Source organism: Ammospiza caudacuta, chromosome 5 (assembly GCF_027887145.1).
Source record: "Ammospiza caudacuta isolate bAmmCau1 chromosome 5, bAmmCau1.pri, whole genome shotgun sequence".
NCBI lineage: Eukaryota > Metazoa > Chordata > Aves > Passeriformes > Passerellidae > Ammospiza > Ammospiza caudacuta.
In genome coordinates this window covers 33,540,817-33,564,916 of record NC_080597.1, presented here as the reverse complement: position 1 = coordinate 33,564,916, position 24,100 = coordinate 33,540,817, and the positions used below count along the sequence as shown (strand labels likewise).

The 24,100-nt window shown below is 46.5% G+C and overlaps 1 protein-coding gene across 1 annotated transcript in view; it reads right to left on the bottom strand.

Moving 5' to 3' along the window:
• Positions 1–5,083: 5,083 nt before the first annotated feature.
• NTN4 (netrin 4) overlaps positions 5,084–24,100 on the bottom strand; it is a 47,041-nt gene continuing 28,024 nt past the window's right edge. Inside the window, exons 4-10 of the mRNA XM_058804870.1 lie at positions 22,063–22,189; positions 20,561–20,749; positions 14,185–14,395; positions 13,386–13,498; positions 12,164–12,232; positions 10,355–10,525; positions 5,084–6,761 (exon numbers count right to left, since the gene is read on the bottom strand). Of these exons, the coding sequence (XP_058660853.1) occupies positions 6,625–6,761; positions 10,355–10,525; positions 12,164–12,232; positions 13,386–13,498; positions 14,185–14,395; positions 20,561–20,749; positions 22,063–22,189 (1,017 nt within the window). The 3' untranslated portion in view covers positions 5,084–6,624. The remainder of the gene's footprint in view (positions 6,762–10,354; positions 10,526–12,163; positions 12,233–13,385; positions 13,499–14,184; positions 14,396–20,560; positions 20,750–22,062; positions 22,190–24,100) is intronic.

Sequence of the window (24,100 nt, the reverse complement as noted above, 5' to 3'; positions counted from 1 at the left end):
CAGGTTAGACTCCCTTGAAGCAGCCTCCCTGTTCCAGTCACACCAGCAGCTCTGGGGGCCTTTTTGAGGACCTGCTCTGCAGGTCAAGGCTTCTTCTTGTAGCACTGTAATTAGGAGACTGATCAGGTCCAGGCAGCCATGCCCTGCAAGGGGCAAATGCTGAGGCTTCCTTGTCTCCTGTGGCTGGGGTCCCTTGTCACTGTATGTGCCCACAGCTGCAGAGGTGACAGTGTCCCGGCTTGCACCTCTGTTCTGTTTAACTGCCCTTAAGCATTAGTTTAATCCTCTGCTTCTATGCCAAGAGCATCTTGCTGATGCTCCTCGAGTTGCACAAGGACCTGTGCATCTTCCTGCCCCCTCACCTACCCCTGTGGGGCGGATGGGCAGCTCTAATGTCCCCTCAGGGTGCTCCTGGGTCTCTTCTGCAACCCTGGGGGGGCTGGGGGATCCCGTCCTGACCGTCGTCTGCCACCAGCACCGCACGTTAGGTGAGGTGAATCTCTCCTTGGTTGTGTATCTGAAATAATGTTTTCTGATCTCTGAGTAACAGGTGTTACTCAGATAAAGCCCAAGCAGAGATTATGCAGCAGATTTGACCACACAGAGGCTTCACAAGTGCTCGAGGTCAAATGTGAGTTGCACCTGATGCAAATCAAAGAAAGCTCTCATAAACAGCAGAGACAGAGAGCAAACATATTTTTTAATGTATAAATCTTAAGGTAATAATGTGAGAAATATCTCCTACTGATCCAGGCAGAGATCATATGTGAATCTGCCACAGGAACTGCAGTGAGGAATGCCCTTTCCTCCAAGCTGATGCCGGCTGAATGGGTGGTTGTTTGGTTTTGATCTTTTTTCACCTGTTGGTGTACCTCAGGCATGTGTCCTGAGCCTAGAGCTGGGCTGCATTTTGCACCTGCTAGAAGGGGTGCATATCCATGTCCACAGCAAGTCAGTTGGGGGAAATTTCACTAATGTTTGCTTTAGGAAGCAATTTTATTCTTCTCAGCAATTTTCATACAGATCTGAGGGTCTTTTGCCAGCCCTCATTTCCAGATGGCTTAAAAGTCATGTCCTGTGCTAAATAACTGTATTTAATTTCCATGTGTAAATCTGAGACAAGAGGCCAAAGAAAGAAATGCAGTCAGTATGAACAACCTGCCTGGTCAGGAGGAGCTCAGAGACATGAGCAAACACCTTCTGGGAAATGAAGAAGTGAGCATGGGGATGCACACATGCACACCTTCATCCAGGCCCACAATCCCCCATGACCTTTAGTGACCTGGGAAACTTTTTTTACATGTCTTCTACAGCTGAAATTGTCCAGGTAGTACTTGGAGATACCTAGAACTGCACATGGCATTGCAACAAAGCTTGGGCATGATGACATTTTTCTGGGCTACAGGACTTGGCTGGGCTTAAGTGCCCACATGGGTGCATCACACCAGTGATACATCACATGCTCAAGCAACCCAGCGTTATTTTTGCTCAAAGGACCCCTAAGAGTGGTGGAGAAGTGAGGAGATGAGCTAGACACAGAGAGTGGCTCTCCCAATGCCTGCTGCAGCACTTTGGCCTCTTGGCCATGCTAACATTTTCAATATGCCTACAAGTTTCCCATATATAGTGTATTTCCCAGCCTTGCTGAGGCATCACTGCCTTCCCTTGAAGCAATACAAGGCATTCATGAAGTTTCTGTGCTGAACTGTGGGAAAAGAGCAGCAAGAAACTGTGACCCCTGGGTAAGAGCATGCTTTGGAAACACCATCATCAAAAAATCAACACGTCAGCCCAGAAGGCCCACAGACAGCTGATCCCCGCCAGCCTTATCAGAGAGACAGCTCCTGTGGATGCTGAGGCAGTAGCCACCGGACATTTTTGAGATGTTTATTCTATCCTGTGTTGATATTGAAGTCAATACAATAACTAAAAATAAAGATTAAAAAAAAAGTACACTGCAGCTATTTGTTCCTGAATTGTTATGTTTACCCATACCAGCCCAGATTTCCATTTAGGCAGGCCTGTAGTCCCAGATGTTCAGTCATTTTCAGCAACATGGTCATATCCCAGAAGATTTGGCCTGCTGGAGCAACTATATAAAACGTGCCTGTAATTTTCCATTGTGACTGGGAGATTGCATTCCTCAGGGGCGAGCAGTCACCGGCTGGGTGGCCCTGTGCACATGCAGGCAGCACAACCCTGAGTCCTCTGCTGCCTCTCACCATGGCAGAGGGGCAGAGCACTTCTGTAGCCCAACAGGGCCTGGTCTGGCATGAGGAGGGTCCCGTCAGTGGCATTTCCTAGGGGAGGGGGCCATGCTGCTGGGAGCCATGGCCAGCTGCTGCTGCAGGCATGGATGTGGCTGGGCCTGCAGGTGGCTGCTCTGCTGGCCCTCCTTGCACTCAGAGCCTGTGGGCATGGTTAGTCTGTTGAGGTGATCCAAAGAGAAAAATGGTCTTTAACTGAGTGAAAGAAGGTGCTTCACTAATCACCTCCTGCTTCCTGATGAATGGGCAGAGGTACCCATCACAAAGGCCCTGCACAGCTGGGGAGACTCACCCTGCTTCCAGGTACTGGTGTAAGGCCACCTCTCAGGAAGGATGTGGGATGTCTCTGAGTACAGCCTCTCCAAGAACCCAGCTTCAGGTTAGGGAAAACCAATGGGCAGATCTGTGTGGCTTATTCTGCTTTCTTCCACAGGCAGCAGTGGTGGCAGGGGACAGTGGAGAAAGACACAATGGCTTAGTGCCTATTCCTGATAATTCTTTTGGCACAGGATTTGCCTCAGAGAGTGCAAGGAGGCATTGAAAATTTGCTGGAGCCAGGTGTTTCCTTCTCTGTGCCAAAGCACCTGCTGAGGGCTCATGTGCCAGAGTGGAGTGCTCATGTCCTCCAGAAAGTGGGTGTCCTGTGAATGCCTTGAAGGAGGACAGGTTTGGGTCAGGTGCTGGAGGGGCTGTATAGCTGTGGACAGCCAGGCTCAGTGCTGTGGTGGCAGCTGGCTGCAGCACACCTTACCTTGCCTTTCCTCCTCCAGCAAGCCCAGGGTACCAACACCGCTCACTCCTGCAGTGCTGACAGACAACCAGGAGCACGGGGCTCTGGCAGGCAGCCCCAGCCCCCATCACTGATCCCTGGCCACTGCTGACATCTGGCCTCCAGCCTTGGGAAAAGGAGACTCCACCATGCTTCCTTCAGCAGCAAGGAGGTCCTTGTTCTTTAGGGGCAGGTGAGGCATAAGGACAGCATGAGGATGCCCTAGGGAGAACTGTGGCAATTCCCATCTCTACTTCCTGAAAATCCAGCACTCACCCCTTGACAGAAGCAGCACAATTCAGAAAGGGCAGCCTGGCCTCAGCTGCCATCGGTGGGGCAGTTCTGGAAGAAAAGACCCTTCTGTGGGTGCTGTTGCCAACTTTGATTATGACTGGGCTGGTTTTCCTGCCACTGATTTTTGTCACACAGAAGGACTGGTCAAGGCATTGCTATTCCTGGAATCATCAAGCAACACATCTATTCTTCAGGTGGGCAGAGATAGACATCCTCTTCTCATACACATGACAGAGGGCAATAAACAGATAAACCAGGCAGGCTGCTTCCATTAACTCACTGAGCTGCAAAGACAGAGTCCAAAGAAGCTTTTCTTGCTAAGGAGAGCCTGGTTGGCCATTTTGTGATCTCATATGAAAAGAGGGATAGAAAAGGTCTAGAGGGTAAGTCCTGTGAGGAGTGGCTGAGGGAGCTCGGATTGTTCAGCCTAGAGAGAAGGATGCTCAGGGGAGACCTTCTCTCTCTCTACAACCACCTGCAAGGAGACAAGAGGACATAGTCTCAAGCTGTGCCAGGGAGGTTCAGGTTGGACATCAGGAAGAATTCCTTCACAGGAAGGGTGTTAAACACTGTAATGGGCAGCTCAGAGAGCTGGTGGAGTCACCATTCCTGGAGGTGTTCAAAAAACATCTGGACATGGCAGTTATTGCCATGGTCTAGCTGATCAGGTGGTGATTGGTCAAAGCTTGAATTCAATTATATCAGAGGTCTTTTCCAACCCAACTGATTTTGTGATTCTTTGATATCCAGCTCATCTGCTCCTTGTAATGGGACACTTCTTGCAGCCAAAATCCCCTGACAGAAATTTCTCAAGGGCAGATGCACCCCTCAGAAGTTAACCCCTTTCCTCCATAAAACCATCAGTGTCCAAGGCTAGGAGAGGAGTCAGACAAGATGCTGTAAGCAGCACTGCCAACAAAGCCATCCTGGTTTCCTACAGTGCTTGAGCTGGCTGGGACAGTGGGATCACACCCACCAGCTTTCACAAGGCCACATGAATCAGCCAGCCACTGCAAATATATTTTCTGTGGCATTAAAATAAAATGAAGCTAACAATGTGTGAAGCAGGTAAACTCACAGTTTTAAATCAAAACAGAGCTATTGGAGGCTCTTGGTCCCTGAGTGCCTGTACAGGGGAGCCTGTCCCTGCACTCTCCTGCAGCAGGGAGATGGGTGCTGCTGCAGTCACTGATTAACCACCCACCTGGGGAGCAGCTGCCCACACTGCGGATTATGGCTTGACCCCCTGGCCACTAATTTCTGATGCTTGACTTCACTCTGCAGTGTTTTTGTAGACCTTTTGCCACAGCATTTGTTTCCCACAGCCTTTTGTTTCCCCTTAGTAGTTTCAAATGTAGGGAACAAACCTTATTTCTGCCATCCTCCACTTGCTTCTTATAAGTACTTGCTCTGCAGCTCAGCCTTCAAGACTGTGTGGAGGCAAGGATCTGGCCAGCTTTGAAAATATTTAGGTACAATTCCCCTTCTTATGAGAAGAGCTTATAAACCTCCCAAAAACAAGAGGTGAAATGAGATTTTTGTGAGCCATCCATGCTGCTTTGCTTTCTACCATGTGTTGCATTTTACCCCCCAACCAGAGAGGAAAATATCCCCTATGGCAGCTTCTCTTCACCCACTGCAATCTTTGCTTGAGCTCTTTCGTGCAGGCATGCAGACCCTGCTGCCATTGGCATAAACAGCAACAGGAGAAGAAGATGTTGAAATCATATTATATTTATTACATACATGAGATACAAAAACAAATTACCAAAATAGCATCTTTTTTTCTGTGAGTCCACAGGACCTTGAAAGAAAAATACATACGTAAAGTGGATTGGTAGACTAGTGACTTTTCTGGTGTTGTATGTCTTCTTTCCCCTCACACTCATGAACAAAATACATTGTGGTTTAAGGATGCTTTACAGAAAGGATATATTTTAGTGCTGAAAACTGCAGTAAACTGTGCTATATTTCATACTGGTGTTAATGAGGGAGTATAATGGCTGTATATATTGCAAACAATAACATAAACAGAAGAAAAAAATTAAGTGTTCAGTTTTAAATACTAACATAAAAATAAAATAAACTCCAGGCCCACCATGAATTGCTGGGTTGTGATATGTAAATGCAAGTCCTTTCTGTTCTCTACATCCACTCCTTTTCTTGCAGTCAAGAGTTTTTCTCCTCCTGCAATTGCATTTTTATCTCAAAGTCTCTTCTCCCCACTCTGTTTGCAAAGTCTTGCTGGAGTCCTGCCCACGGGGTCCAAGTGCTGGTCTGAAGCTGGGACTTCAGTGCAAATACTTTATCTTTCAGATTGCATCCTCAGATACTCTGAGTGGCCAGTGCCAGGCTGGCCATTCCCTTTATACTGTTAATGCTGTCCAACTGTGGGGGGTCCTCAGGAGTGCTTCTGTTTCTGGGAGTTTTTTCTCACGTGCCACCTTCAAATTCTTCTTTCCCCAACACAATTAGACTCCCCACACCGTGAAGTGGCAAGCAGTAAAGTGCTTTATACAATGAAATATTTACACTAGGGCTAGGTTCATCTTTTAACACTTCAAGCACAAAAGCTCAGAGACACTGCACCCTCTGCAGCTGGCTCTTCTCTGCAGCCATGCAGTGGGTGGAGAGCTGGCCTCTGCCCTGCATCACGCCTGTGCCAAGGCAGAGGGGTTCAATTCACTCCAGCAGCTCTCTCCTCAGCAGCATCAGCAGAGAATCTAGCCCTTGAAACCTTCAGCAGGGCAAACAGGCTAAAAGCAAGTGGCACCCCATTCTCTTTGATGGGTGCCATGTCCTAACCTGTAAGGGGGTGTTTCTAAGGAGTGATTCTCATTGCCACGTGGGTGGCAGCACCTACCCATTGCCTTCCCCACAGCATCCTCTGGGAGCCCTGGAAGTCACTCAGGATGCACACTGGTGGCACTGGCAGTGTTTGCTTCTCAGCAGTAGCTCTTTGAGGGTGGCAGTTCAGTCTTGGGTGATCAATGGCTTCATGGGAGTTGCTCCAACAGCACACTGGAGCGAGACAAGCATCCACCACCCTTCCTTTTTTTTCCCTCAACATAACAATGAGCAGGGCTCAGGGTGAGGCCCTGACAAGGAAGCTATAGGCAAGTGAAAGAACATCGGCCAGAAAGGGTTAAATTAGACAGCGCCTACAACTCTGAATGCCTCACTACGCGTTTTGGCACTATTTTCTTACATTCCAGTTTTCATGCTAGAGGTCTTCTCTTTGTGGAGGCTGTTGCATTTTGTGCATAAAGAAATGCCCTAGGCAGTTGCACACCTCTAGTTGCAGTCTCTTTTCAAAATCTCCAAGACCTTTCTTCCAAGAGCCGACTTCCACTGATGGACAAAACTTTTCATGTTGACAATGAGTCTGCCTGTTCGGACGTCCTCGTGTCCTGCCACAAGATACTCCAAGCCTGCAAAGCAGCAGAGCGGTCAGGGACTGCACAGTACCATGCTCAAGAGGCCTATTGAGCTGCAAAGTCAGCCTGGATATCTAGTCCCACGCAAAAAAGCACTTAAACAAAGAAATATTTATATATATTGGCTCTCATGTATATCTGTGTATCTATAGCTCTATCTGTGTCTTTGGCAAAATGACTCCTGTGGCTACCTGTCAGAGAGATGCAGCACACAAAAAGTGACTTTGTGAGCTTCTAAATATAAACAAAAGATGGATGAACTCTGGGGGGGGCACTGCAAGTTTTTACACCTCTTCTGGGAACTGCTACTACCTTCATTTGGCAGCCATCTGCATCACTTCTCCCTGAATAAATCTGGGCCTGGAGATCAGTTCAGCGAATTCAAGGAATGGAACAGTGCAGGACAGTCCAGTGCTCAGTATCTTGCTCGGAGTGGCCCGTGGCCCCTTGGAGGCAAAGGCATGCCAGACCCCAGTGAGAGGCAACACTAAATGTGCAGGAACCAGTACCCTGGAAGAACCTGAAGGAGTGGCTGTCATACTGAAAAGAACTAATTTCTGCCTCTGCCAGATGTTTTAGAGACATGACAGGGTCTGACAAAGCCTCAGCTGGTTGTTCAGAACAGATAGAAAGGGCTGGAGTGTGTCCCTGTTGTGCCCTGCTGCAGGGCTTTCCTCAGGCATCTAGGTCTGTGCTTGGCTTTCAGGACACGACTCAAAAGAGTGCTTGGAACCAGGTAACAACTGCTAAACAGGGGGATAGAGCAAAGCCTTTGGCTTGAATTAGGTAAAGAAACACTGCCACAGATCCAAACAGCCTAAATGAGCCACAAATGTGCCATAAATGGGGATAATAAGGAGTATAATCCCTTTCATGGCAGGAAGAGAGCTCCCTGCCAGGGTCAGCATGCCACTGCAGCACATTTAGGGTACAGCTAGCATTTGACCCCTCCTGTACCCACTGCTTCTTGCACCAGTCTGGGGAACACTGGTGCAACCCAGGCACGGGAGATGGGCCTTCACTGGGTGCTCTCAGCCATCCCACTCCATCCTGGCTGCAGCTTGTGCTGTTTTGGGCTTCCATTTTGCAGTCCAGAATAAAGAGAGGGTGCCTCCCAAGTTAAAGGTCAAGCAATACAATTTGCTTTCTACTTCATTTGAGTTTTTGGGCACACACATTCTCTCTTCTTCCACGTAAACACAGGATAGGTGTGTGGCAGCATTGCCCTTCAAAAGACATTAATTTTGGCCAAGTCAATCTTGCTGTTAAAAATATCACTTTTCAAGGGTTCCTAGATTTATTTCCCTTGAGAGAGAAATGTGGTATGCATACTCAGAGAGCAAGCAAATATTGCCATGGTTGCTGACTGTGTAGGGCTTTCTAGATTTTCAACCTGATGCTACAGAGCTGTAAAATTAGAACAAATGAAATGACTGAGATGCCACTTGAGGCTGTGCAGTTTGTCCTGGCAGGCTGCTCTCTGCCTCTCTGCCTGTGCTTGGCAGAGCCATGGAAGAGATGGGCTCCTGTTACCTTGCAAACAGGTGAGACCTTTAAATCTTTCAGCCCAGTGTCCCCCAGAAGCAGAATCTGCTTCTCTGTGTGTGTGTGTGTGGAGCAGAAGGTGTGCAAGGGTGGTGAAAGGGTGCTCCTTGTATGAACTTAAGCACGTTTTTCATCTGAAAATAGCCCTCACAGATTTGATAAATGTTTGCAGGTTTTTCTGCCTTGTCAGAGCCTTTAAGCGCCTACTCTCCTTTTGGCATCCCTTTACTTCTGTAAAATGGGATAAAAACACATCTGTCTTACTTTTCCGTTTATCTTTGATCTCCTCTATGTTTTTGAAGATGTGGTTTCCATTATAGCTGTATGTCAGAAAATTGTTTTATGTCAGCTTGACTTTTCATCCAGCTGGTTTTGGTTTATTCACCTGTAGGCCATAAGCTCTTACTGTGATAGAGGGTTGAATCTGCTAATATTGTACTGCAAGCCACTCAGAAATGAATGCGGTAGCTAAAGAAAATAATGAATTAAAAAAAAAAAAAATCAGGAATCTTTTTTTCCCTCTTTGACATCACTGAATCTTAAAAGATTCACTCAACAGATGTTTTCAAGTTTCCTATTAGCACAAACTTCTTTTCAGCATGAAGGCTGAGACTAATTTATACTCATGGGACCAGCAGCTGCATTTCAAAACAATACCAAGCTTTGCAGTGTAAATCATGGGAGCTGGCAAGGAAGTAACAAGGGATTAACACCTGATGTGTCAGACACCTGGACTGTCACTAAGGACAGTTGCATCTCCCCCTTTCTGCTGTTTTCTAAGAGATCTCCACTGATTCTGTGATTAATGCTGTCTTTTCATCTGTTGGGGAAAATCAGTGAAGCTCTTCTGAAGTTAGTCGAGTGGCAAAGCTGGGTGTCAGGTGTGGGGCTGCCCTGCAGGCTCAGTTTTGGACAGCTTCCATTGCATTCCTTCAGGTTCATATTAAGGCAGCTGCATCTGGGCTTTCTTGCTTGAGTTTTCATTGCATATGGAAAAATACACCAGCTATGGCTATTTGATTAGTGATTTATTGGTGTTCCAGCAATATCCAAAGTCTTACTGCACTTAAACAGTAGAGCCCTACCTAATGCTGCTGATTCCTCTGACCTTTGCAGCTGACAAGTCCTAGCTACAGCTGTGCTATCACAGCAGCTTGCCTTCAAAACCAGACAGTCACTCCTGAGGACATGAAAGAAGGCTGCAAACACCTCATCAGTGAATGACCTTTCTGCACAGCCCAGCCCCACAGATAGCCCTGTAGCCCCTAGTTCCTAGTGCTGCACATGAAAGGGATGTCTCAGCACCTACATCAATGCTTCCATTGCCATTTTCCCAGTGGTGTATACATCCCATGGAAAGAAAGCCCTTCATTTGAATTAGTTGGCAACTGCTCATTTATCTTGGAGTTGTAAAGAAAGGTGTGTCAGCTGGAGCTTAGTTTCGCTCTGTGGAAGAAACCCCTGTACCTGCATGTCCTTATCCATACTGGAGACTGCATGCTTTGTTTAGCGACTGTTGCTTATACTCCATTTCAGTGAAAGAAGATGGGAAAAAACTGTGGAGCTCTTCCCTCACTGCATAAGAAAATGTCTTCCAAATCTTGTAGATCTAAATTTGTGTTACTTTCAAAGAGAAATCTTCCCCTGAGTTTAGATTAGAATTTCAGTGCAGTATCCCAATTCAAATTAGATTTACATATGTTTTTATAGATTCAAATTAGCTTTTGAAAGATGTATCATGCTATTGGGGTGTGATGTGAACCTCCCTCCCTCTGGGAACAGAGACTGCTAAAGCTGAAAGCCTGTTGCTATGCTATGCAAAGAGAACTGTGTGTTTCAAAGCCTATAGGATGAACCAAGTTTTTCTCTATGAAATTTCAATTTGATGGAGATTGCTGTTGGAATCCAAGTGATGTAACAGACAATAATTTTTAATTAGCACCGGGCTGCAATCCCAGCTCGTTGGTATGAGGAGATAGAGGGGCTGCAATGAAATCTGTGTATATGTGGTGGGGATGTACTGTTCAGGGAGTCAAACTTACCAGGATTGAGGATGGGACAAGTGCAGCCTCTGTTAGTCCACGATTCAGGGTAGAGTGTCCTCTTGCCCCGGAGGATCTTCAGCTTTGTGGACTTCAGGACTTTCTTAATCTTCACACTGACTTCTGCATGGGAGCCTTTGTCATGAGCTGACAAGATCTTTGTTTTGATCACTGGGAACACAGGAATTTAAAACCAGGAATATACAAACTACTTACAGGGCTCTTTTTTTTATCTTGGTCTAGTGCTGGTGTCTGGGTGAAGCAGTGAGGACAAGTGCTTTGTCACAGGAGTTAGCCCAGTGCTCCTTGCTGGGGAGCCCAGGATCAGAGCAGCTGCTGGGAAGCACGTACATCCCCACACCCATGGACAGAAATGCTGCCAGTTGCTTTGGCCATGGCCTCTGGAACTGCCAGGAGAGTGTGAGGTCCCATTTTCCCCCCGAGTTCAACAAACCCTTTGTGTTCCTTATCTCTTTTGGAAATCAGTTGGATTTAGGGATGGACCTGGAGGCTTTGCTGGCCTCAGCCTCATCCCACCCAGTGCCAGTCCTGCTGCTTTGCAGAGCTGCCAAATCCAAATTCAGTGGAGGACAGCGAGCCATTGGTGGGGTCTGGGGCAAATCAGGGAGTGTTTTGAGCTCACTCATACCCACATTTCCTCCACCTGGCATTCCACTGCTGAGCCCCTGTGTGATGGAGGCTCAGGGCTCAGCTCCTCCAGCTGACCTATACTGGTAGGTATCCCCATATTGCTGGTGCTTTTTCAGCACCCACACTGGGAAGCTCAGGGCAGCCTCTCTCAGTGAGACCTCCTGGAGCTTATGATGAGCCCCATAACTCATCTGTCTCTCTAGTGTAGCTGACACCTTCACATGTTGACTGATGAAAGTGGGGGCAGCCTGAGTGCACTTTAGATAAGATTTATGAACTTGGAGGTTTTGTGGCTTTCTTTTTTTTCCAGTTTCTTATCTTTTGCAAGATTAAACACAGTTACTATCGTGGCTGGGAAGCAAAACAGAGCAGAATCAAATTTTTTCCTAATATCACAAATCCAGGGCTACATTTCAACAACTGGCAACCCCTTGAACTCCACTTTGTGGGTTGCTCTGCAGCCTGCAGAGGTATGGGCTATCTCTCTGTGCATTTTCAACTTCAGTGTGAGACGAAACAGGTGCAGGAGACCCCTGCAAGAGATTCCTTGTGAAGGAAGGGAGTGCTGCACAGAGCATTCCTTGCTCTGCCACAGTATGAAGGAGGCAGTTCGTTGGCACACACCAGGGAGGTCTTGGGAAACAAAGTGCCTCTTCTCATTCATTTAAATCCAAGAGACACATAGACAATATCTATCATCCCCTTGCAACAGTGGGAGTTCTCAGTAGCTACTGGAATTGTTTTATCCATGGAGTAGTGATCACAGTCCCTCCTTACATTCAGTATCATTCAGATACAGTTATTTCTAGACTCTGATTAGGGCATCTTGTCTACTGACACCGTTTCAGTGACCCACTTTGGGTAACAATGCTTTATAGTCTCTCTTGGACCTAGACAACCTCCCAGGGATATTTCCAGCTCTCGTCCTCCCATGATTTTTGTTTTGATAGCAAGAGAGATGGGTAACAGAACAAGATTCACCCTCCTTGACTTGGAAACATGATACCTGTACATTTTCGCTGAAGTTCTGCCTTTAGACTAAGTGTCCCGTGGGTTTGCCAGCATGGAGTGGTGCACACACAGCAACTCTCATGCTCTGTATTCACTTTTGCACTGCCTTGCAGACCTCCCTTTGCAGACCCCTCACCCACAACTCACCATAAGTGTACTTCATCCCGCAGAAGACCTTGGGATTCCCTAAAACTTGCTCTTTACATTCGCATTTACCTGGGGAAAAAGAAGGAAGCAAATGGTGGTGAATTGAGCTTCAAAGACAGGAGCATTGGCAGGCAGAGCCCAGGAAGAGCCAGAGGTTTTTCAAGTGGTCCACAAGACCTCAAAAAAAAAAAGGAATTTGCAACTGTTTTCAGATTGAGAGTGAATACAGACTCTTGGTCCAAGGGCAATTACTCCTTGTTTACAATTAGAAGAGAAGGAAAACAAAGGCCTTATTATTTTGCCTTGGGATGCAAATAACATGCGTATCTTTCCCTGTGGTATTTTCCACACCGTAATGTACCAGACAAAATTTTAAAAGGAAATGTTGCAGAGGTTAAGGCAGATTAATGACTTCCGTGATCTTAGAACAAAGAACAACACGATATACTTATTTACGTTTAAAATGAAGTGGCCTAGACAAATGATGGAGCTTTCCCCTCAATTAACTCAATTATTGTATCTTCGAGATGTTATCAAGCCCCTCTCTGAAAACGGAGGAAATGATGCTTGCCTGCTTGCATGCAGCAGCTGCAAGGGAGGAGAGCCTGCCCTGCACCCACCTTCATGCAGCACCCACCTCCCCCAGGCTGGGAACACTGGAGGGAAATAACTCCTCCAGCTGCATGCTAGACCATCTCAAATTGCATCACAAGCTGCAAGCAATGCCCAAATTATTGTGGGTATCGGGGAAAGAAATTCTGAGTTAGAAATCCCCTACCTGCCTGCCAGTGAAGTGGCACACCCCACCCTTTAAATAAAGTTGCTGGTTTGTTGAGTTTGAGGGAATATAAGGATACCTTTAAAATGTGATGGTCAAGTAAAACATGAGGGCACTCAGCCTTGAAATTCAGAGCTAGGACTGCAAATTCTTACCTTACAACAGCTAAATGCTAGGTACAGGCATTCAGCATGGAGCATCTGTCTAATGGGTTTGCACATCCTTGCATTGATAGGATGAACCATAAGGCCTCTGAGACTCTGGCTCTCAGAGGGGAAGGAGGTGGCCACAAGGACATTTCTCCACATGTTAGTGCGGGAATGTCCATTTCCCCCTGCAACTGCCAGGGAGCTAACTACAAGTCAGTGCAGCAGACTAGGTCTGCAGTGGCTGCTGGCTGGGAGGGATTGGGTGGGTGGAACACGTGCAAAGCCGCAGTCCTACCAGAGTGCCGGAGTGCTGAGAAGCCCTGCTCATCCTCCCAGCCCCAGGTGGACTCGCTCTCATTGAGCACTGCCTGGAAAGGAGATGCTTCATTGTGCCAGGGAACTTCTGAGCTGTTGAGAGGAAAGGGAGATGATCAACCTTCTTTCAGGAGCCATTGGAGAGCAGGGCCACTACCAGCCCATCCTCCAGACACAGCGTGACTGTGTGTCTTGGTGGTAAATGCAAGAGGCAGTTTTGGAAGGTGAACAGGTTGAGTGTTGTCAGAGAGGATCATGGATCCATTTTGCGTTTAAAATACGTTATAGAGATTTATACACCACAAATATTTTCAGTCTGGTAAAGAAAACAACATGTCAGATTTAGAGAGTGGGGCATTATTAAAATGTGCTGTTTTCTAAAAGTCAGAGCTTGACTCCAAACCCCAGTTAATATAAGCTGAGTTAAAACAGCAAAATTAAGCCTTTGGTCTCCTCTCACTCAGATGTCCCTGAGGCCCACATTTTACACATTGTGGAGAGAAAACAACGGTGAAGGTTATGGAAAACACCTGGTACATTAACACCAGCACTGAGAGCAAAAACTCCAACATCGCTGGTGCCGTGCCATGGCGTGCCAGGCTCCCAAGGGATCCACAGTCTCAGCTCCCACTCTATCCCCACTTCTTGGCCATACCAAACCCATATCAAACCCATACCAAACTCCAAGTATTTGACACAATGGATACTTTCAGCCTGCTTGCCATGTGCAAGCAGAGCCTTCCTGGAGCTGAGAACACAGAGTGAGACCCCCAGCTCACCTGTGGCAGTCACCGGTGTGGGGGTCGCAGCTGCGGGCGCAGTCGCAGGGCCGGCAGCCGTAGGGCCCGAAGCCCCAGTAGCCGGGCAGGCAGTGGTCACAGCGGGGCCCTGCCACGCCGGGCTTGCAGGGACAGTCCCCGGTGCTGGGGTCACAGAAGGTGCCGGGGCCCAGGGGCAGCACGGCTGATCCCACGGGGTGGCAGGAGCAAGCTGCAGGGGAGGGACACCGTGAGGGACAGAGCATCTGTGAGTGCACAGCCTCTGCATCACCGAGGTGCAGGAGATGCCTGCAAAACCACCTCTCTGCCGAGGGACACCTCCGGGGCTTCTGAGCTTTTTTATCCCTCACCCAAACCAATCTGAGCAGAGACTCCCTTTGGAATCTGTAGAATTTTAAGTTTTGTGAGCTAGTTTTTAATTAGTCAGCCTAGCCTGGTGTTGTGTAATGTTTTGCCAAACAGGCCTTTATTACTTTCCTTGCAGCATCTGGATTCTAATCCGGCCAAGTACCCAGGGATGTGCCTGCCTCACTTGATGTTTGAGCAGCTGTGAGTGCTTCATTGAAAAATGAATCAGAGTATAATTGCCTTTTGAAATAATAACTACTGCCATGCATCCAGGAGGTTAAAAACTCCTCCAAACAGTCATTTTAATCAAAGTGAAGGCTGAGCAAAAAGTACCCCTCTGTCTCTGTCTGATTTTTAAAACCATCAATTAAAAACATTAGGAAAAAAGAATGAGGGAACTGACAGCTCAGAGATAGGCTTTTGCATACTCTCCAGGACACGGGTTTGCAGAGTGCACATCACAGAAATGCCAGCTGCTCTATTTTCTCCCTCACAGCCTCTTGCATCAGAACAATGCACTAGAACTGTGCTGGGACATACTGGCTTATCAGAAAAGATGCCCTAAAATAGGTGATGTGAAGTTTTCCTTATCTATTCCTTAGAGGGTTTTTTTTACATAAACATAATTTATGTCTGTTACAAAGCTACTTTCCCCCAAAGATGTTAATGTTTTCAAAGAACAGAAATGCAGCTATCAAAAGCATGAGCCAAACCTCTGACCATGTGGTCAGGTCAGCAGGTGATGCTGTGGCCTGCAGGACCAGCAACTGAGTGACTTGTGCTCTTTTTGCCTCAGTGTTTGTACCAGGACATGGTATGGTCAGCCTTACACTTTATGGCAAAAAATTCCCTGCTGAAACGCCTTTGCCCAAGTGTCATTTACATAAAATTGAGTTTCCTGAGAAAATTATACCTGTAGGGAATATTTTCATTAAATTCTAATACCAATCTTTCTATTTTGCAACTCTGAAGGCAACAAAGCTGGAAAGCCATTACAGGCAACATATTTTTTTCTCTTAAAATACTTATTGCTGCACACATACATTTAATTTTGCTCTGACAACATTTTTGTGGTTTCAGGAATCTGACATACCTGGAGTATAGTTTCAAAATATTAAAAGATAGATTAATATTGGCAGTTAACTTAGAGGCGACTATGATTCCAACATCTTTGCCAAAGTAATCCCCAAATTTCCCCCACCCTTTCCACTTGCAAACAAATATAATTATATAAAATTAAAAGATTAGAAAGGCTCTCCACAAACTGTGTAAGTAGCTGCAGGCAGTGAACTCTGGTACCTTTAATAGCATAGTTTTCAACAGTGTGCACTGCGACTTGCATACCTTTCTCCTGAAGTCTGTGAAGTGTTTTACACCTGATACACACAGCCAAATGCTCTATTTTCCTACTAGATGAGGAGGGTATTTCTGGCATTCCTCAGGCCCTTCAGGGGAAATATCTGGCACTTAAGGCTCTTCTATTCTCCTCCAGTTAATGAGATAAACCCACTGCTCAGCCAGAGATTTGGTCCCGTTTTGGTCAGGTTTCAGCTGAATTTTACATACAATCCCATTGGGGTTGGAGCTTTTATGTTTTATACAATTCTTTTACGTACCTTTTTCCCCCTAATATAAAATTTAACATCAGTGGCAACATTACGGTGAAGCAAGAATATTAAATTTACAAAAGCTGTTATGCAAAAGAGCAGCAAACTCATAGGTAATTAAAAAGACAACTAAAAATGAGAATGTAATTGGCTATACTTTTTAATAAAAGCCAGAAAGAGATGTGTGTGAAGGCTGGTAATTTCTAACAGGCCTGAATATCCACTTCCATGGATCCCATCCTTCCTGGCTACTCCTCCATGAGTCACCTGAATATCCACTTCCATGGATCCCATCCTTCCTGGCTACTCCTCCATGAGTCACCAAGGTAGCAGCTGGCAAATTGAAGGTTTTGCTCTTGGATTGTGGGTGAAGGCCCAAGATGACACTAAAGGGCATTAATCTGAATGGTTTGGGGGACAAATTTTCAACCCAGTAAATGTTTGTGAAGGGCTGCAGCAGGAACTTGCTGAGCAATGCAGACAGAAAGTGAAGTCCATCGCTATGCACCAAGCACAGAAATTAGGCTCTAGAGCTCAGATGTGAGCGTGTTATATCACATTTAAAAGAAATGCATGGAAAAATGATGGAGTGTTTCCTTAGTATGGCAAGGGCAGGAAGGAAAAGGTTGCAGGACTGATGCAGGATTTATATAATGTTTGAAATCTGGAGCTATTGGTCCCTCATAGGCCAGCCATGCTGTGTTGGTTTTAGACCACATTTTCCTCTTTCCACACAATCTGCACCTCGCTGTAGCACAGGTAGTAGGAGTGCCCCATCCAGGAAGGTGAGAGGAGCAGCTGAGCAGCAGAGAAAGTAGCCACAGGCAGTGTTGGATGGCATTCATTGTAGATACACAGGTGCAGAGTGTAAGACTCTCAGGGTGAGGCTTCTGCACCGTGCCTGTCTCATGTGTCGTGGCCACTTCACCAGAGGGGCGGGAGTCTCCACAGCCAAGGGAGCTCCTGTGAGAGAAGGAATGGCTGGGCCCTAGCTTTGGATCAAGAGAAACCTTCCATAAGCTTGATCCTTTTCCTTTCTTTTTGATTTGTAAGCAGCATTGCTAAAAATGCCATTTTACCAGCCAGAACTACATAGCAGTATTCTGCATGTGACTTCCATGCACAGATGAATTAACAGCTGCTTGTCCTGGCATTGCATGTGCTGACTGGGATGGAAAAATCAGTAAGTGGGATGCCAGCAGAACTGGATTTCCCTGCCCTGGATTGGTGATACTGTTGTGGTTTCCTTGGAAACCTGCTAACCTTTGGAAATGACAAATATTTACCCTCAAACCCCTACAGTTGAAAAGCAAAATGAACTTCACAATTATAAAACTCGATTTTATTGCCTGCAATTGTACTGTAGCTGAGGCTTAAAAACTCATGAGGATGGAAAGAAAAGAACTCATAGGTATGACAGGGGGAAAGAGTGATCAGATTGGTGTTTTAAACATCAGAATGTTTTATTTTATCAGGTACACTCCTACTCCTGAGCAAATATTATGTACACTCTTTGCCTACAAGAATCTCTAAAGTATCCTTAAAGATTATGGCTTAACAACTCCTTTATTTACTTAGACCTAGGTATTTTTAAATTTTCAATGGTTGAACAATAATGGTGTCTCGAGCCAGAAACAAGCAGGCAGTGCCATGGCCTTCCCACGAAAGAATAATAGGGCTCCACGCACATCCCTTGTTACTGCAGACCATGGCATGGTGCTTGGAAATGTTCCAGGCATAGGCTGTAATTGATCTTATATAATTTAATTTAACAGTCATTAGTCATTTTCTATGGCCCTGCAGCTGCCATCTCCCCTGTGAGATGCTGAGTCTCTGGGTGCAGGGAGCATTCCTGGCAGCAGGAGACCAGAAGTGAAGAGGTGAAGGGGTCTTAGGGAGGAGTGCTTTTGTGAGGGTTTGAAAAGCCCAGAGAAAAATCATCTGGGAGTTTGTAGTAACAGGGTCTCTGAAAAGAAAGCATTCAGATAATTCCTATATTTGTGGAATTCAGTTTGTGCTAGGAAAAGTTGTCTTCCTCAGACACTTGAAGGACTATCATGCTCTGCAATTCATAAATGCAGAAAAAAAAAAAGTGATGAAGTAGAGCTACTTAATGAAGAAGGTAAATAAATGTAAACTTTTTCTCACTATACTCAAGAGCACCTTTCAGTTCTTGTTAAGTATATGTTATCTTTGGCTTTTAAATACCAGAGTTCATGAGTGTCTAGTGGTCCATAAAGCTGGATTGTTGCATTAAAGAGTAATGGAGGCTTTTTTTTTTTTAATGTGGAAATTGGAATGCCATGGGCCAGAGATTCAGAGATGAATGCAGAAAGCCAAGAGAACCGAGCACTGGCATATGTCAACAAAAATACCCATTAATCATCTAACATCCACAGCTTCCTCTGGCTCATAAAGGTGGGGAGAAACTTTTTAATCAAGAACCCTGGAATTTGGCTAACACATAGTTAATGATGTGATGTACTGCCTGACTTCATCAACAACGTGCACAGGGTTGGCAGCCTTCCCTCTGAGCTGGGGCTGCTTTGCAGCAATATGTCCTGAGACCTCTTGTTCCCATCTGGCTTTGCAAGGAAGGAAAAGCCACTCAGTGCTGGCCAGCCCAGGAGGTGCTATTTGACTTCTTCTTGGACCCTGCAAACAGCCACAGATTATGGACTGGGCAGTCTGGCACAAGGACAAGCCTGCAATGAGTCCCTCATGAACTCCCCTCCCTTAATGGACTGAACGAGGTGACAAAGGAGGCAGAGCCACTTTTACTGCTTCCAAAGTAAAGGGTGGTGTCTTTAGATGGCCAGAAAACCACACTCAGCTCAGGGCCAAAGCTTCACATGCCTCAGAAAAGTGCACAATCTCCCCTGATGGGAGCTGGCTTGTAAAGAATATCAGGAATTACAACCCCAGCAAAGATACCAGAAGCACAGTACAATGATGCTTCATAGCTTGAAGGTCCCATGCAACATTTATTTCAGTCTTCTGTCCTGCATTATCTACCAGCAGTCAATTAATACTCTTTTTTCTTTTTTAATCAGCAAGGATGAATCCACAAGTTAGAAAAACACACATAGCCTCTGCTCTGTGTGTAAATACAACACTTAAGCCTGTTTTTTTTCCTAATGAGACTCCAAAACAAAAGTTGATTGCCTAAGTTCTGGCTATAATTAAGGAGGGAAAGTATCTGATATTACAGAGGAGACTTAGAACTTTGATGTATACAAGTAGGTAATGAAACTTTTTTAAGTCATTAAATTCACTGTTTAAAAAAATCATTGTGTACATACTACAGCAGTGAAGTAATTATTTACACAAGCAATGAACTGTGGTCAATTCCATTTCCATAAAGAGAACTAGGGCTGTAAAACAGGCAGTTCAGCTGTTGCTGCCCCTCCTTGCAATGAGTGAAAGGTGGAGAGGAGGAGGACCTCTGCAACAGACTGCCAGGAATCTCATGAGGATTATATGCAGCAAGGGAGCAGGACAAAGGCAGCTGTTCCCCACCAGACCTCAATGAACAACTGAAACCTCACACATCCTCCCAGCCTGGGGTGCAGCTCCTCATTGCAGGAGGGTTCCCTCTTCCTTTACATGCAGGTACTTCTCCTTGAGAGGAGAGAGACGTGCTCAGTGTCTCCTCAAAAGACACAGGCAGGGTGTCAGTTGGATTTCTTTCTGTCACTTGTGAAGGTCCCCCCTCATAGTAAGTGAGTCAGCAAGGAGAAATGTGGTGAAGCCAGTGGGTGGCTGTAGGCTCAGAGAGGAGGGCATGCCTGCACCCTGGATTTAGCTGACCAGTAAAATGTTCTCAGCATAATTTGGGGATCTGGAGTGCCTCATGGTGAGTCACCATCCTCACAGTGGTCCTTGGGGAGTGTGGCTTTTGGATTGCTTCTTTGCTTGGGAAAGATTTAATTTCACATGTGCCTGAGTCATTGCTTTTAGTCTTGCGTCCTCAGTGTCCCACCTTCTGGAATATCAGTTAACAGAACAGTGTTCCTGTCTGTCCTTCCATACCCACCTGCTGCTGCTGGGAACACGAACTGGTGGGCGATGCTATTTATCAGTTGCACCCCTGCTGGCTGAGGAACCCCGTTCTGAGGTTGCAACAACCACCAAACAAGGAGAACGTGAAAACAAGATGCAGCTTTTCCTCTCCAAAAATAGCAATAGGAGAAAGTAAATTAATAATCTCTCTTCCCCTGCCCTCAGGCTACAGGGATCCTCGGGACAGATTTGTCAACAGCATCTACAGACTTTCACCCACGCTGCTTTTTGCAAGTAGTATCAAAGAGGATTCAAGTGAAGCAAGAAGACTGCTCCAAGGAGGGGGAAGAAGATCTCACCTTTGGTTTGACACTTTCCCCCCTGAGAAGCCCCTCAGTAGCACGTGGCTGCTGACTTACGTTTGCAGGCGTCTGGGGCAGAGAAGGGCCTCCTGAGGTCGCGGTAGAAGCCCAGCTTGCAGCGCTGGCAGTGCTGCCCTTCCGTGTTGTGCTGGCAGTTGTCACAGATGCCGCCGCTGCGATTGCCCGACGCCAGCCACGCAGCCATGTCAAAGTGACAAGTGTCGGCGTGCCCATTGCACTTGCACGCTGAGGCAAAGCCAGAGGGAACAGAAAAACTCATTAAGGCAGTGAAAGATACTGGTTTATAGAAAAGAGACACAAAAACTCAAACCATGTTTTGGAATGGGGACTTGACCTATGAACCCGTTATTCATTCAAATGCATGAAGTAGCACTACATTTTCATCTACATTTCCCAACCTCTGGAGATAACATTTAAGAAAAAGGATTTTTAAAAATTCTTTTATTTCCAATACAGGTTTTCCAGTACCAGGACAGCCACAGGTGGTCAGGCCAGAACAGAGAGACCCACATTTACTGGTCCTGCTGAGGAAGGATCCTTCCCTCCCAGCTTTAGAAATCAGCACTGCCCTATACAACATTTGCCATGAGGGTGCTGTCAGGATATTCCTCCATAGCTGAGGGAGGAAAGAGGCAGGTGGAGGACAGGTGTGTGAGAGAGTACAAGCATCCTCCTTACCCTGTGCTGGCAGTGGAGGAAGTCTGCATGCCCACACGACTGAAGTCAAGGGTCAAGTGAGACTTATTCCAATGCCTGCTCATCAAATGCTGCTGGTGTGAGTAGGAATTCACTGTCATTCCCTCAGGGATCATCCACACTGCAGTGAGCACGACCATAGCCCACACTGGCAGGCTGATGGTTGCTTATGTATGGATAGCATTGTAGCCAGGGCAGGATGGCACTCAGTAGGCCTGCAAGCCTTCCTGGGGTGGTGTGGGGAGTCCTCAGCACCCTTCTGCCTAGACTGCTGCTCTTATTGAAGCAGATGGCTCCATGACCTCTGCATTCCCCTGCTTGCAGCACTCTCCCTAAGCATCCCCCCTGGCACTGCAGAACTGATCTACAAACCTCCAGAGCCCATGGCTGATCCTGCCCTTAGTGCCCAGGGGTGAGCAGAGCCCACACCCAGCAGCAGAAAGTCATACCTCCTGCAAAGGTGTTTGTCAGGGTGTCCATGGAGAGGACAAATCTGGCCCCTTGTCAGCCAAGGTACCCTGGCAGGCTGCAGACTGCCCACAGCAGACCTTATCCCCAGGAGATGCACTTGGGTCCCAGAGAAAGGCCAAACCAACAGACATGGCGGTCTTGTGAGGATTGCCAAGTGAGGGGCTGTGCAAACAGGGCTGTCCTGGCCACACACACACAGTGGGTGCTGGGCAGGGGTGTGGCAGTGCCTCTTCACTACTGAGCTTCTTGGAAAACACCTCCCCACCACCTCAGGATGTGCTGCTCTTGGACACACAGGAGAAAGGCACGCATGGAGGAACCATTTCACTCTGGCAAGGATCTGGAGACACCATTCCTGACTGGCTACTTACACTGACACTCCCTGGGGGCTCCGGTCTTGCCATCAGCAGCCTGCCAAGGCTGGTCGTTGTACAGCGGGGCGCAGTGCTGGCAGTGGGGCCCTGCGGTGTTGTGCTTGCACATGCATTTCCCATGGACCTGGTAGGGGAAAGAGAGCAAGGGTCACCCACAGCAAAGGCCAGAGTCTCTGGGGCTCAAGCAATGCCCACACACAGGAAATAGCATGCCAGCTCCATGCTGTTGCATTGACTAGAAGGAGGGATATAGCATAGTGTCCAGTTCAGCCAGGGGCAAATATTCTCTAGTTACACTTTCAGTTAGGTTAGTCTGTGTAGATCTGCATGTCATGGTATTGTATACCATGACATATTACTTTTGGTAATTACTTTGCTAATTAATTACTCATGGTATATTACTTTTTTTTTATTTTTATTTTTTTGAGATCTAAAAGCATCTTTAGCCATTTCCAGATGCAGCATGAATTTCCAGGAGAAATTTAAAAAAATGCCGGGATTCAAAGCACCCTTGGGAAACACTGTAAAACCTTTCTCTTTTTCTCTCTCATAAACATGAATACACCTTTGCAGTGTTGCAGGAATAGCACCTACAATCTCAGCACTCAGCTCTGTGTGCCCAGCTATCTCCAGCAAAAATAAGTACGAGAAAAAGGAAAATCAGCCCCCTGAAACATAAATATCTACTCATCCTAGGCAGAATTTTTGCCCCACAAAGGAAGAATCAAGGACAGCACAAGGCCCGTGACTGACTATACTCGGACATGTTCATGACAGATAATTTAACAGCTAGACAGCCCAGTGTAAGGGGGTAATTGGAGATGAAAAGCCAGCACAGCACACTTGGTGCCAGCTGCCCTGTCAGTCCCTGGCATTACTCACCCCTTTGGCAAATGCAAAGAAAACAGGATGTGGCCAGAGGGCACGAGCAGCCGGCAGTGCCTGGATGCAACAAGACCAAGCTCTGCAGCAGCATAGCTCTGCTGGCAAGAATGAAGGCCCTGCCTTTTCCCATGGAGCATAGCAGGTAGCTGCCTACTGTAGCTATTTTGATATGTGCCTGTGTTTGCAGCTTTACTCTGCTCCACATTTTGCTTTTAAATGCAGAGTTCAGCTTCTCCTGCTGCTCGTGATGGAGCCAGGGGCCCCAGTCTGTGCTGCCAGCGTGGCCCTGTGCTCATGCCACAAGCTGGCCATAAAACCAACGGAGCTGCACCAGCTGCTGCTGCTTTTGGCATTGAGGGGAGCACAGGGTGGCTGGGGCACCTGGTGATCCAGCCTGGAGCTGGGCATGGCTTTAACTGCTACTGGAAAATGCTGCCTTCCACAGAGTTTAACTTTGGTTTTACAAGTGTGCTGTCCCTAACTGCGTCACTTGCTGTTGAGACTGCCACACAAAAAGGTTCCTGTGAAAAGCCTGAAGAGTAAACAAAACAGAAGAGGACCTTGAACATGTTGTAAACAGCTCCTGCTTATTACACAGGTGCACACACACACACCACACACATTCCTGGCTTATGGTAACTTTCTGATTTATTAATTTGAATAGATGAATTAATTTACTTCAGTTGCTATCTTACAGAAGTCAAATGTAACCAGTACAGATAAAATTTCAAAACTGACCTGAAAAGTCTTTCCAAGAGTTTTAAGCAGAAATGAAAATAGCAAGATCTTTCAAAAACTTCTTGAATTCATTCCTGTCCCATTAAAATGTCAGATCATCAAAAAATACAAACAGCAGCTGTGCTTTATAAGCAATGGATAGGTATGGATGGAGTCAGAATGCACAAGCATCTAAGCTAAAGTGAAAATACTAAGCTAACATTGTTTTCTGTGCTATCTGGCCTCATCACAGGAACTAGTTGGTTTCACTGCAGATACTACTTGGTCTGCCTGGTTTACTGTATTGATATAAGCTTAAATGTGTGCTGATGTCTGAAAAGAATGAGAAGTAAACATAGAAAAGAAACAACAAACTTGTGGAGGGTATATTTAGTTCTCAAAGTGTGTTTTGTGTTTTCATATTTTCATTTTT